At 46.5% G+C, this 14,753-nt stretch overlaps 1 protein-coding gene across 2 annotated transcripts in view; it reads right to left on the reverse strand.

The window, feature by feature from the left end:
• Positions 1 to 14,753, reverse strand: part of LOC144144520 (ubiquitin carboxyl-terminal hydrolase 48-like) — a 98,528-nt gene that overhangs the window by 52,134 nt on the left and 31,641 nt on the right. For both annotated transcript variants that reach the window (XM_077676004.1, XM_077676005.1), the window contains exons 13-20: positions 10,178 to 10,253; positions 4,614 to 4,722; positions 4,409 to 4,457; positions 4,293 to 4,336; positions 3,125 to 3,238; positions 2,227 to 2,336; positions 1,132 to 1,218; positions 186 to 310 (exon numbers count right to left, since the gene is read on the reverse strand). In XM_077676004.1, the coding sequence (XP_077532130.1) occupies positions 186 to 310; positions 1,132 to 1,218; positions 2,227 to 2,336; positions 3,125 to 3,238; positions 4,293 to 4,336; positions 4,409 to 4,457; positions 4,614 to 4,722; positions 10,178 to 10,253 (714 nt within the window). The remainder of the gene's footprint in view (positions 1 to 185; positions 311 to 1,131; positions 1,219 to 2,226; positions 2,337 to 3,124; positions 3,239 to 4,292; positions 4,337 to 4,408; positions 4,458 to 4,613; positions 4,723 to 10,177; positions 10,254 to 14,753) is intronic.

The raw sequence follows: 14,753 nt of genomic DNA on the forward strand, positions 1-14,753 counted from the left end.
ATCCCCGGATTTTTTTGTCTTTTCTGGCGGGCTGAAATTGGGGGTGCAGATTATATGTAGGGGCAGGTTATACGCGCGAAAATACGGTACCTAGCTCAGCTGGCTCACAACAGATTCTATGCACCGTGGTCAAACGAGGGAAGAAAAGCAGCATGCAGGTTCTACACAACAGTCATGCCACTGACCAGGCAGAGTTGGCAGGGTTGGGTCTTCTCGAGGAACTCGGGGGCCGACGAGAAGTGCTCCCTGAGCACCTTCCACACGTCAAGGCCCACGAGTCGCCGGAAGTTCTTGTTGGGATGCAGGCCACCTGGAGGAACGCAACACCGCATCGTAACGTGTTCTGAAAGATTAACCCATTACTTGCACCACTCTTCCCCTTTTGAAACCCCAATGGATCCTCACGACTGGACCGTACTCCGAGAAATCACGTGCAAAGTAAAAACAGTTCAATACGACTTAGTCAGAGTCCGATCAAACCTCCGGCACCAGTGCATCCACACTGCACAGATGATTAGCCCCACACAAACCCCTGGCTTTACTAGTGATATGCACTGCTTCGACTGCCTCTTTTCCCCCCGCCAACAGGTGCTTCTGTTTTAAGCCCAACATCCGCCCTGCACTCCACTTTGAGGTTTCAATGCAGACAACTCAGCCACACACCCCTGAAAATATTACACAACCTACTACAACCAAGCATAAGTGACTGTACCATATTTCACATAAGCATGCATAAAGGACAGTCTGTGACAATTCAGCTTTTGGAGTCGGTAAAAGAAAAAAAAAAGTCATGAATAGTACTGTCCAAGCTACCAGTGTAATTGTGGTTAGGCATCAGATTTGTGGTTACAAAGTAAATCCCCCCCCTCCTTTCCTTCCACCAGGTGTGCCCTCTTTTCGCTGAGGCTTCAAAGTGCTGACAACGACGACGCTGAGTTTTTGCGAAATGACACCACTCCTGCTATAACGGTAAGACTAGCCGGTATTGTCACGACGGGTTATACAGCCGTGCTTCCTGAATACCGAGCATGCAGAGCGATGAAGGCCGCTGGGCACAGACATAGTGCTGCCAAAGTGGCGATACTGCTGTCACAACCCACGATGCTCAGAGCAAACAGTGCTTCACCGTACCATGCGGGCAGCAGATGTCTTCGTTGAAGCTGAAGCTAACCGGAAAGCCTGGTGGCAGTGCAGGTTCTGGTTCCTCATCCGTGGGCCCTGAAGAATAGGGTGTATCACCAGTTAAGGACTGCGCTTTCACAATAGGGCCCCTTTTAAATGTGGATGGGTGAACATAACATTCTTATATAAAAAAAACCGGGGGGCAGAGAAGGGGATTCTTGCTGATTATTGCAAGCAGCACTTTACAGCACAACCAATTATCACTCATCGCAGAGTCACATGCAGTCAACACCGAGAGAAAGGGTCTGCATGAAAGCAGCTTCTGCACTGCTCGCTGCAAGACCTACACAAAATGTTAGCAGCAGGCATATCTTCACATATGCACATAATGTGTCATGCTTTTGCTACACTAAAGGGAGGCTGAACGAAAAAAAAAAAAAAAAAACTATTAATAAATGCAGGGTGCACCTGTTCTTGGCTAAAGAGCAATGGTTTCCATATTTGGTGACCTACTATTACAAAAGCACCAGGTGACAAACTCAAGACTGGAGGGTACCATCATCCTTGGATGTCTGGTTTGTCTGTGTATTAGGGTGAAACACGTTTTCATTTTTTTGCGAATTATCGATACTTTTCCCTTCATTTAGCTTGTGCTTCTGCGCTGCAGTTATAAAGAGTAACGATCAATACTGTCACACCACCTGAGTCCAAGTGTTACTCCAGTGACAGCATGAAAAGGGAATAAAGAAATGACAGTGGCCCTTTTTATCTGTACATCACACAGCAGCAAGCCTGTCTCAACCGAATTCAAATGCAAGTTCAACTGTGGCGTTGACAATAAAGTATGCTCAAAGGTCAAATAAGGCTAGTTGTTTGATCGCCATGTTGAAAGGACTAAGGCAAGGGAAACAAGGACAAGGGCTGCACTGCCATCTTCCTGGACATGCTAATTCCCATTGCCCTATTCTGTTTGAAAGCATCAGTAGACTTAGTTAAAAAGGGCCTATGGAAGCTGGACCTAATCCTCAACCTTGGGCCGCCTGTTGTTCAACAGATTCCTGTGCTGAGAGAGAGATGTGCGCCCAGAAGGGCCTGCACACCCACCTGTGTCGTTGCCGTTGATTGCCTCCTGGGCCGGTGGCGCTACCTGGGCAAGGGCAAGTTTGCGCCACAGCAGAAACGACTGCTTGCCCACCCACACCTGCTCCTCCGTGCTGCAAGAGGGGAGAGGGAACAAGTGAAGGCCGGCTGCTGTCACGTCTGCACATTGCACCTGGTCCGCAGAGCAAAGACAACAAGGAGGCCTTGCGCGATCTTCGTCGTTCACCACCATCCTTGCCACTCGCTCGTGAGGTTCGTACCGGGCCACACTCCCTATAATACTAATAGCTGGAAACTTGGTCCTCAATGACTGTACTCTGGCCCATAGAGGAATACCTGGAAATGAGAGGGCTCACAGGCTAGCAGCCCATGCTACACTTCTACCCCTGCAAGCCAGGGCTCCAGTCTCTTCCCTTTCCCCTGAGCTCTCAGTAGTATCCCTTTGCGACTCTCATAAAGCCTGCTATGGGTTCAGCCACAAACGTACCTGTTTGACCAGCTGGGCAAACCCTCTCGACCTCGGGACCCCTTCAGAACTTTCCTTGACCCTCTACCGAACTTCTCTGCCTCGTCAAGTCCGGTCTGAAGCCCCACCTACTCTGGCCTGGAGCCCCTAAACCAGTGGCTCTACTCTGGCCCTTTCCAAGAAGATGCACCCACAGGTGTCCTTTGAGTCCGAATGCCTCCAATGCCACATGCCAGCAGCTGTTTGGCATCTTTTGTGGAACTGCCCTCCCGTTGTTGCCCGGTAGTCATCACTGGTTGTACAATAACTCTTTCTAACGACAGGGGCGACCTATTGTTGACTGCTTCCCAATAATGAGCAAGCATACTCCTGTCTGTGTCCCTCCCCAGCCGGCCATGTGCCAGCTCTCGGAAGCGGAACATGCATGCTGCCTACCCGCTGGGCTTGTACTTGAGCATCTTGGAGAGCAGCCGCTGGTGCTCCTGCACCTGCGTGCGGGCCCTCAGGTAGCGGCACTGCTGCACCACGCAGCTGCGGCACAGCGCTTCCCTGCAGCACGGGGGGGCAGAGAGAAGACAACTCAGGAGCCACACTGAAACAACGCACTGCCACACAAAGACAATCGCACCAGCTGAACAGAAAGCCCCCTCAGCGCACTCAAACCCAGCCACTGCGGAAAATCACGTTTAGCATGTGCTGCATACTTAGACGAGAAACAGGGACAGTGGAAATGACAAACGCTGTGTTGGTGTGCAATACATCCTTGCAGAAGCAAGATGCAGGACCTAAGTTCTTATATTAGGCACCAATGTATGGTTTGTCTGTTCCACCCTCCGTTTCTTGTTTAATCTCGTCTAGGTATGCAGCGAACGCTAAATTTGAATGCTGATTGATTGATTGTAGGATTTAACGCACCGACGCAATGGCGATGAGGCATGCCGTAGTGGAGGGCTCCGGATTAATTTTGACCACCTGGGTCTCTTTAACGTGCGTTGAAATCCCGTACACACGGGCGTTTTTGCTTTTCGCCTCCATCAGAAAAGCAGCCACCGCAGCTGGGAATCGAACCCGTGACTTCGTGCTCAGCAGCGCAACACCTTAAATTTGAATGCAAGACTGTATCAACCAGCCCCTAAGCAAGTCTTTGTTAGCTCCCCTGTAGCATCGTGGCATACAATGGCAAACAGAAGATGTGCTTTACTGTACTTGCATCACTAGTTTGTGGAAATGGGCACTATTGTTGACACCCAGTAAAGTTGACAGAAACACAAAACATTTCCTTAACTCAAAATTTTCATAAAGACCAAACGTCAATCTCGATGACCAGTTGTCTCAGAATCAAAATTTCAGTCTTAAATTGGTAAAATCTATTAAAACTTGGGTTTGCAAATTCGTGTTTTAACTGTAAATACAACCTTGCGCAGTTTGTTTAAGTGTAAGAGCACAGATACATTCGACTACCACTGCTAACAGGCAATCAGAAACTGTGAAAAGACGTTCACATAGGTAAGGCACTGGGCACAAATTATTCTTTCCTGATTTTTGCTTGAGCTGTGATTTGAAAGTCGAGACAACATGCGAGCACTTATCACAGCCCACTCACCGAAGCCGTGGGCCCCCTCCAAAGTTCTCGTAGATGAGGTCAGCCTGTGACAGGAAAAACAAGCGCACTGAGCAAGCTTTCCCCCAACAAACACAGGACGAAAGGGCCACACTTACCGCTCGGCTGTTGATGCACTTCACCTTCCCTACATGCCGAGGGTCTAGCCTGCACAGTGTAAGAGGACGGTGAATGGCACACTTTTATCAAAGCCCACCAAAGCCACAGCTCTTTTAATGTGACAAACCGGAAGCTCGCAGCAACAGTTCTGACAACCTTTACGCAAATTCGCTTCCGTGCTGCAAGCAGAGCAGCGGCACTCACAGTGAGTGCGGGCAGAGAGCGGGAGAGTTGTCCACCGGTGGCACTTTCTCTTCGTTGTGGGCCAGCCACTTGGTCAGCCAGTCTGTGGCGATCCAGTCGATGGGCTCCCCTGTCGCAAAGGATAATCGTCATCACCACCCGAAACAAGATATTTTCACCCTGTGCGGTTCGAAACCTTTCCCACATTCCAGCTGTCTTAGCCCGAAACCATTTTGCCAGTTTCCAGTGTCGCAAAGGAAAACACAAACTGAGCAAGGAAAGCTCGCAGGATATTTACTTTTTTTTTTGCATTCTGCACCCAACATTTTTACTGATATTTAAACACCCGTTTCTGTCAAATCACTGTCATCACTGTCTGATGGAGGCACGTAATTATCTTCCACCCTATAAAGCCATCATCGATTTTGCTAAATGCACCAGCAGAATTGCCCATGGTGAAAACTCTTTTCCTCCCTAAAGTGATCATCGCTTTCACAAATGCACCAGCGTAAAATGCATGCGGGGAAAAAGCGGCCATGCATCTCAGCGAACAGCACACTACTGAGAATGCTCTGGGATCCAGAAGGCCCGTGCTCAACATTGTGCTGCACCCTAGTGCAAAAAAGAAGTAAATTTCTACAAACTAAGTTTCCTTATCCTTCAAGAGACGGCGCATCATGTAAACAAAAATAGAGTGCGCTATCCCTCAACAGATGGCGCCTAATGTGTACAAAGAATGCGCACGCATCGCAGGGAAAAGGAACGAGGAATTTAACCGCGAACCTCTTCACGTCATTAGGCATTCCGTGTACAGGTTTGCTAGTAAAACTGGCAAACCTGTACATGCAATGCCGAATGATCACGAGTGTACCGGATTCTTGAAAGAAAACAAACATCATCCTAATCCATAAGAAAGATGACATGAAGGTCTTGAAAAATGACAGGCCGATCAGCTTACTGTCAGTCGTCTACAAGGTACTCAACAAGGTAATCGCTAACAAAATTTCTTCCACCTTAGATTTCAGTCAACCTAAAGAACAAGCAGGGTTCCGTAAAGGCTATTCAACTAACAATGGACCATATTCACACGATCAATCAGGTGATAGAGAAATGAGCGGAGTATACTCAATGCCTATATATAGCCCTCATACATTATGAGAAAGCATTTGACTCGGTCGAAACCTCAGCAGTCATTCAGGCATTGCAGAATCAGGGTGTAGATGAGCATTATGTAAGAATACTAGAGAATATCCACAATGGGCCCACTGCTGCAATCGTCCTACACAAGGAGAGCAGTAAAATACCTATAAGGAAGGGCGTCAGACAAGGGGAGACAATCTCTCCAATGTCATTCACAGCATTTTTACAAGAGGTATTCAGAACGTTGGATTGGGATCAGGTGGGCATAAGGGTTAATGGAGAATACGTGAGTAACCTCAGATTTGCTGATGACGCTGCCTCGCTAAGTAACTTGGGGGACGAATTGCAAAGCCTGCTTACCGCACTGGACAAGCAGAGTAGAACTGTGGGCCTGAAAATTAATATGCAGAAAACTAAAGTAATGCTTAATTAATAACCTCGGGACAGCACAGCTGTTTCAGATAGGTGGCGAGGCAGTGGAAGTGGTAATCAAATATCTCTATTTAGGCCAAGTTGTGACCCCAACCATTAGGCAGAGATAATTAGAAGGATAAGAATGGGGTGGAGTGCATTCGGCAGGCATTCTCAGATAATGAATGCGAGCCTACCATCAAAGTTACTAGAATAAATTCAGTTGGAAAGCTCCGCCGGAGAGGCGGGCCGCGTGGCGGGCGCGAGAACTAGTGGCGCTGTAGTAGAGTCTTGCGCTACTCTCGGCGCGTCGTCTGCTACTGCGGCGAGAGTAGCGGCGAGAGTAGCGGCTGCTGCGGCGAGCCGCCGCAGCAGCCGTCCGCGGCGGGCCGCCGCCCCGACGTACCGCGGTGGCTTTCTAGTACTGCTATTGCTCAACTTAAACATATATCATCTTCCCGGTCGACAAGCTTAAACATCTTCATCCTTCCAGTGTACGTTACCACATCCTATTTGTGCACTGTTTGAGTAGATATGCATACGATCGTCTGTAAGCGCATTGACTTGCATGCGTTGCTCACTAGCTGGCTAAGAATCCACGGTGGGCCTATATTTGATCTGTGTAGATTGCGTTTAACTTCCATATACGGGAGTTCATTAGCGAATGAGCATTTTCAGCGTAGTTTAGATAAGTACTGAGCTGTCTTATCTCGACGAAAAATGACCCAACACGTTTGTAAATGCCGTGCCTTTATGCCTGTGCAACAACACGACAGTTTTTGTGAATCTCGTCAGTGCGAGGTTCCGTTAACCAGTTTCCGATGTAGAGTTCCTATTCTCAAATTTTATATGCGCCGGGCTCGTCTCACCTCCTCCGGCCTCAGCGCTGTTTGTGGTGCATACAAGACATTGGATCACCGAAGATGAAAGTTCGCCTACAGTTCTGACGCTCAGTTCATCTCGCGCAGGTGCACTCGACTTTTGCGAAATCACGTTAAAGCTTTAATCCACAATTTAAAGGTGCGGATTCTGCGACTAAGTTCATAAGGATCTTTGACCGCCTTTTTGATGTTTTGAACTCAAGAAATCCCTCCACCTGATCGTACAAGGCACCTCTGCTAAAGGCGAATGAAGATTCAATGAGGACTTTTAAAGGCTGAATTGTACATAACAGGACTACAGGATGCACAAGGAAAATCAGCAATTGAGGGCCTCAAGAAAACCGTATTTTTAGGACTCCCCATACGTATGAACAGTGTCATGGCAACTTTTGACAGGCTTGTGGAAACAAGGAAGCTGCAGAATTTGCTCACGCACAAGATGTCTCAGAACCACCTGAAAGCATTTTTTGGTTGCGTAAAAGAAAAGGGGTGTCAAAAACCAACAACCCTACTACCTTCCAAAGGAGCTGCGTAAGGCAGTTGTTTAAGCAACTCCATAGTAGCCGTACGCGATTAAATATGATCGAATACGCCTTCAGCCGTTCGCGGGCGTAATGCGTATTCGCTTGAAACATTCCAAAAGTCAGGTACTCGGTGGAAGCAACAAAGGGGTATATGATTTTTATTCACCCGGAATTAATTCGAAATGCCGTAGAAGGTAGACCAGCCCGGCGCACATAAAAATTCAGCACAGGAACTCTACACCGGAAGCTGGTTAACGGGACCTCCCACTGATGAGGTTCAGTAAAACTGTCTTACTGCCATGCGGGCCAGAACGACCACCCTCACGCGTTTTGCCTGAAGCCAGGCAAAACACGTGTTGTTTTGCCTGGCGAGCGTCGGCGTCAATAGCGGGCGCCTCCTTCACTCCAGAAGGTTTTCATTAAGCTCGTCGGTGCACGTGTGCGTGCTTTGCAGCGACAAACATTACTAGTAACGTTGGCAGCGAGTGTGTACGCTTTGCTCGTCGGTTATTTTTGGAACTGTTTTCGGCCATGCGAAGGAGCTTGCACAAAGACACGTACATCATGTACAAAGCGTAGGAGGAGCAAGAGAGTCATCCACGGTTCGGCATGCCGACTTGCTTTGCGCCGAGGTGCAAGAGCGGCTACCGCAACGGCTACTCCACTTCACGCCACTTCTTTGGGCCACCAAAGGACCCTACGGAATTCAAAAGGTGGGAGCAAGCTTTACATCGCAAAAAAAAAAGCTAACTGCGAAATGCAAAGTCTGTGACATTCATTTTGGAGATGACGACATTGTAAAGCACTACCGTCATATTGTTGCCGGACAAGAAATTTTGATAGCACGCGGAAAGTGGGAGCTCGCGCCCGGTGCCATTCCGCGTTTGTTCCTTGCAAAGTTGGAGTGGTTTCCACTGCCTTCTTTGGGCTGCACTGCTCATGATCAAGATATGATGGCTACAGTAGTTAAGTTTTACATTGTGATGCGAATGTTCTTTATTTTTTTGCAAGAAAAGCAATCAAGAACTACAGCTGTCTGAAAAAGTAAAAAATGCCAGAAAAAAGGTGAAGTTGCTGTAACATTTTGCACTCTGCTCTAAGGATAGCCGTTGCGAAAACTTGTAAAGCATTGTAACTAGTGTAAAATCGTGTAAAGCATGGTTACTGTTTTTCTATAATGGCTTTTTTGTAAATAGCAGGAAACATGAATATTTTTTTTCTACAATGTTCTTGTATGTTGAGTAAGTCCACTTTTTTGCACATATCCTGTTTGTGCCTCTTGTCTTCAGTACATTGTTTTGTTGTTACTTCATAATTTTGCATTGTACGCTTGTTTTTCTTGTCTGCTCATTATAAATCTGTACCTATTATACCCACGCCCCTCTGTAACGCCCTACCCGGGCCTTGAGGGTGACCTCAAATAAATAAATAAAATATCAAGTCACTATCTTACAAACGTGTTGGGTCGTTTTTGGTCGAGATAAGACAGCTCAGTAGTTATCGGAACTACGCTGAAAATGCTCACTCGCTAAGAAACTCCCGTATATGGAAGTTACACGCAATCTACACAGCTCAAATATATGCCCACCGTCGAATCAGCCAACCAATGAGCAACGCACGCGAGTCAATGCATACAGACGACCGTATGCATATCTACGTAAACAGTGGGTAAATGTGATGCGGGGTGTCAACTGGAAGGATGACTAATTTTGAAGTTTGTTGACTGCAAGGATGATAAATGTTTAAGTTCGGCCATAGCACTACTAGAAAGCCGCCGCGAGCAACTCCACGGCGGCCCACCGCGGCACGCCGCCGCCGCCGCAGTAGCAGACGATGCCCCGAGAGTAGCGCAAGACTTGACTGCAGTGCCGCTAGTTCTCGCGACCGCCGTTTGGCCCACCCTCCTCCGCTGGCGGAGATGCGGAGCTCCGAAACTGAGTTTATTCTAGTAACGTTGCCTACCATTGTCCCTGAAGAAGAAAGTGTATGACAGCTGCATCTTATCGTTACTCGCCTATGGGGCAAAAACTTGGAGGCTCACACTAAGAGGGTTCAACTTAAATTAAATTGAGGACGACTCAGCGAGCAATGGGATGGAAGATGATAGGTGTAATGTTAAGGGACAGGAAGAGAGTGGAGTGGGTCAGGGTACAGACGTGTGTTAAAAATTAAGAAGAAATGGGCGTGGGCAGGGCATGTAATGTGAAGGCAAGATAACCGTTGGTAATTAAAGGCAACAGAGTGGATCCCTAGAAAAGGCAAGCGTGGCAGGGGGCGGCAGAAAGTTAGATGGGCAGATGATATCAAGAAGTTTGCGGGGATAAATTGGTCGCAGTTAGCACAGGACCGGGATAATTGGAGATTAATGGGAGAGGCCTTTTGCCCTGCAGCGGGCGTAGATAGGCTGGTGGTGATGACCCTTGTCCGGCGCTGCCTGACAGCGGACCGCTACGGCCGTGCTGTGTTGTCAGGCAGGGCCCAGCAACGGACCACAAAGGGCTAATACATCTAAGGACTAAAACTAACAAAATCCCTTCACTGACTAAATGCTCCGGGGCATCTACCGTCAATCCCAAGACAGAGCAATGACCCGCGTGTCCCCTTTGCTGCCACACTCGGACAAGCTCACCTTCGACGACAGGCAGCTGCTCGTAGAGCTTGCGGACGTCCTGCTGCCGTGCCCGGCGCGTCATCATTGTCCCTTCCTGCACCACAGGGAGAACATCCGCACAGCAACATTGGTTTCACAGAGCAATTAGGCGCACACAGTTAGTAGAGACACCGACCACACAGTCTCCTCAAAAACCCCAAAGGTTGGGCCATGCTCCGCTGAAGGCTGCCCCACAAAGGAAAGGATTGAGGAGGAGAGAAGACAGAAGCTGCCTGGCTGGTGTTAATTATCAGGAACTTTTGTCAAGGGCATGCAATGGTGATTGGCGTCTCTCCCAGGCTTTGCCCACTTTCATGTACTGAAACGCACCCTGTAACAGTTCCAAACACACTATGTGCTACTGGTACATAGAGTGTCCCATATGAATGCCTGAAAATGCATAGGTAAGGGAAACTATGTCAGTATAACACCTAGGAAGAATTGAGAAATCTTTCAAAGACATCTTTGAAAGCAGAAATAAAAAGAACAGAACTATGAGTACACCTTTTTTATCCTCTCAGTCCTTGCACAAGCTAGTGGAACTAAAACATGCTCAGTTGGTGAGACAACTTGCCTTTTCAGGCGTGGTAAAGCTACTTGGGAAAAGAAAACACCGCTTTTCTTAGGTACAGGCTTTAAGTAAGGGAGAACCCCTGGCCAACCTATTACTGCATAGTAGACACTGCTCAGCTGAAACTAGGAGATCCTGAGGATAAAAACTGTGCCTACACACACGCACGCACACAAACAAGAAAGCTTTCACTTAGCCTGCTCATGCCCGAATCATGTGCAGGGTAGCAATTCCCAATTATCACATCTGTTAGGCCATCTGGGGAGTATAGCCACTAGACACTGGGGAAAATAACACTAAGCCACTGTCTGCTGCACTGCTGCATGCCCACGTTGGCTCACCGTAGAATCCTCCTCACTCGACCACACACTGAAACAGTTGACGGGTGCTTCGCCTCCCTAGGATTTGTTAGTAGTAGAGTTTCTTTTTGTGGACACTACCAAGATCCAAAACCAGGAACACAGTGCACATACCTTTCTTCTGCCAACAATGAGTGAAGGAACTAGCCTTCAATAACTCACTCAACTCCACTCTGACCCGAAAGGCAGGTGTCAGCACCAAAAGAGACCGCAAATACAGCATTAACAAACTTATAAATTCTGTATACACAATGACAGCGGTGTCATCATTGGCGAGGTATTACTCCATGCCAGCATTGAAGCAGCACGATCAAGCAAAATGGGAGGCACAATCATGTTTATCGGTAATAAAGAGCTTTTGTCGGCAGTTGACAATTGTTATGCCACAGGCGAAGAGTGAGAAGGTGGGAGCTGAGAAGAGTGAGAGCTGGCCCTCTCCCATCTAGTCTCCTCCTTATCTAGCCTTATTGTCTGAAGTTTATAGCAACCTTTTAAACGAACCAAACTAGTCTTCTGTCTTCCAGCGCCTTTAATGCATGATGGCTATGGCACACTGGTTGTGCCAGAGTATGAACTTGATTAACTTTGATTGGTTGATTGATAGATTGTGGGATTTAAGGGGAGACGAGGGTCTTGAAATGAACTTTTTTCATTAATTGGTCTATGATAATGAAAATCACTGAGCATATGTTTTTTGTTTTCCTCATTTCAAATATGCAATTAGTTTTCTCGTGGCATAATTATTTTTTGAGTTACAAAGAAAACACTGGAGCCTAATTAAGGAATTTCTTATGGGCCGTTAAGGGGCTTTTTATTCTTTTTTTTGGAAATAAATGGCATGATTGATTGATTGTAGGGTTTAACGCGCCGACGCAGTGCAGGCGATGAGGCGCGCCGTAGTGAAGGGCTCCGGACTAATTTTGACCACCTGGGGATCTTTATCGTGCGCCGAAATCTCGTACACACGGGCGTTTTTGCTTTTCGCCTCCATCAGAAAAGCGGCCGCCGCGGCCGGGAATCGAACCCGCGACCTCGTGCTCAGCAGCGCAACGCCTTAGCCACTGAGCCACCGCGGCGGGTGAAATAAATGGTATGGATCTGTAGCTTAAGACCTGCCGTGCATGCTGATGCTATTTTTATTCCTGTAAACATAGTTTATTGGATAGAATTAGTCTAATTATGCCAAGTACAGCTTCCAGAAAACTTAATGAGCTCATATTAATACTCATAACATTTATATGAGGGATATTGAGCCAATTAAAATAGCATCAGCTTGCAGTTCATTTCATCCCAAATTCAACGGTATAACATTTATAGAAATCCTTTGAAAAAAAAAAAAAGCTACCTGACAACCCCTGTAAGGTTAGGCACATATGCAAAAAAAGGGAAGCTGAGAAAATTGCAGTTGAAGTTTTACTACAAGTTACAGTTTTATTTATTGAGCATGTGAAAAAAAGAAATGCTTTGACGCCAAAAACGTTCTTCTCGCAGTTGCTAAACAAGTCATTATTGCAGTGTACCGTGCTGTTGTGTCACAATTGCTTTCATTATTGTCGGGTGACGTAGAGTCGACTCCTGGCCCTACCGAAGTACGTGAATCGTCCACCCAGAAAGAAACATCTGAATTGTCTGCAATCTTAGAAGTAATGACCAGACTTAGTCCGGTCAGGAAAAGGTTATTTCCGACTTAGCAAATAATCTTCTGTTTTTTGGTTTGCCTGATAGTAAATCCGAGATGTGGAAGGAGTCCGAAGAAGCCTTTTCGTTCTGTAGCGATAAACTTGGGGTTGCACTTGACGCAGTTAACACTGACCGCGCCCACAGACTTGGCTCTTTCAATGAAGACAAAATTCGGCCCATCATTGCACGATTTTTTAGGTTTAAAGATAAAGAATATGTGTTGACTTCAGGCATCAAACTCAAAGATACTGAATTTTCTGTGTGCGAAGATTTTTCCCGCCCACTACGTGTTGCGCGAAAAAAGCTGCTCGAATTTGGCAAAGCGCAGTCTTTGAAATACAAGCTCAGGCATGACAAGCTGTTTATTGATGGGCACTGTTATCTTTATGATGTTGTCTCCAAAACTGTTGTGCAGTCAAAAAAGTAGTTCCCACACGACACCTGGAACGTCGTCTTGCTACTGAGCATTTTGTGTCTTCTGCGAGTGTGTGTGCCTCAAATCTTGATATTCTGCTTGTTAACTGCCTCAGTGTTAAAAATAAAACTGATGAGCTAGCGAGCCTGTTATCCTCCCTAAACGCGGATATAGTCTTCGGTTGCGAGTCATGGCTTGACGAATCCATCACCAACTCTGAGGTGTTCCCCCACGAATATGAAGCATACCATAAAGACAGAAATTCACGCAGCGGAGGTGTATTTATTCCAGTTTAAAAAACCATCCCGAGATAGATTCTAGCAATATAACATGCGAATCGGTATGGTGCAAGGTCGTGCTTCAGAATGGCGAGCACATTACGATGGCAGCGTTTTATCGCCCACCCAGTGACAGCAGTATTCGCCCCCTCTTTTCATTATCCGATCAGCTGCAAAACGTGACAACAGATTATTTCGTAATCGGGGGAGATTTTAATATGCCTGATGCCCGCTGGGTAAATAAGATGCCCATATTTTCCTCCAAAGCACCATTGGCTACAGCATTTGGAGACCTTATTGCCAGCCATGGCCTTTTCCAATTTGTTGATGTCCCTACTAGGTACTTTAGCATTAATGCCAACACGCTTGATTTACTTTTTTCTAATTCTGAATCCCTGATTCAATCTGTCTTCACAATCCCTGGCATTAGTGATCATGTGGGAATAACCGCAAAGTTCTTATGTGATTGCCCTCCTTTACCTGCCACTCGGCCTCGTAAGGTTTACCTCTACGATAGGGGTGATTATGATTCAATTGCCTTAGAGTTAGAAAATTATTTTCCTTTGTTTGAGTCTCACAGCGCTGCATCAGACATCACGTATTTGTGGTTGAAGTTCAAGAAAAAAATATTCGCCCTTACAGAATTATATATACCATTTAAGATACTTTTGGGAAAGTAAAGGTCAGATAAGCAATGGTTCACAAGAGAAATAAAAACACTCGTGAATAAGAGGAAACTAATGTTTAGAAAGCATAGAGCCCACCCAAAACCGGATTTACTTGCTAGCCTTGAGGAACTAGGTGATTTAATAAAACGCAAAATAAAATCTGAAAAAGTGCATTCTTTCTTTCGTTGGGCTCAAAAATTAAAATGATCCCAAAAAATTCTGGAAACTGGCGAAGTCCAACTGCAAGGATGATGCGGGCATACCTCCACTCACTTTTAATAACAACTCTATCCTTAACGATGTTGATAAGGCCAAATATTCTAACGAGATATTCTAAATTATCATTGATGGTTACGGAGTGCTAAAGCTTCTTCAAAACATAAAACCAAACTCTGCACCAGGTGCTGATGGAATTCCAAATCTTGTCCTCATATCCTGCGCTTCTGTCATATCTAAATATTTAACACTGCTGTATAACATATCTGTTTCAAGTTCCACACTACTGGAGGATTGGAAAATTGGAGACGTCGTCGCCATTCACAAGACCAGTAGCCAAGATTTGGTTCCAAATTATTGACCTATAT

The sequence above is a fragment of the Haemaphysalis longicornis genome, unplaced genomic scaffold (genome assembly GCF_048455015.1).
Source record: "Haemaphysalis longicornis isolate Haplotype H1 unplaced genomic scaffold, Haemaphysalis longicornis Haplotype H1 scaffold_7, whole genome shotgun sequence".
NCBI lineage: Eukaryota > Metazoa > Arthropoda > Arachnida > Ixodida > Ixodidae > Haemaphysalis > Haemaphysalis longicornis.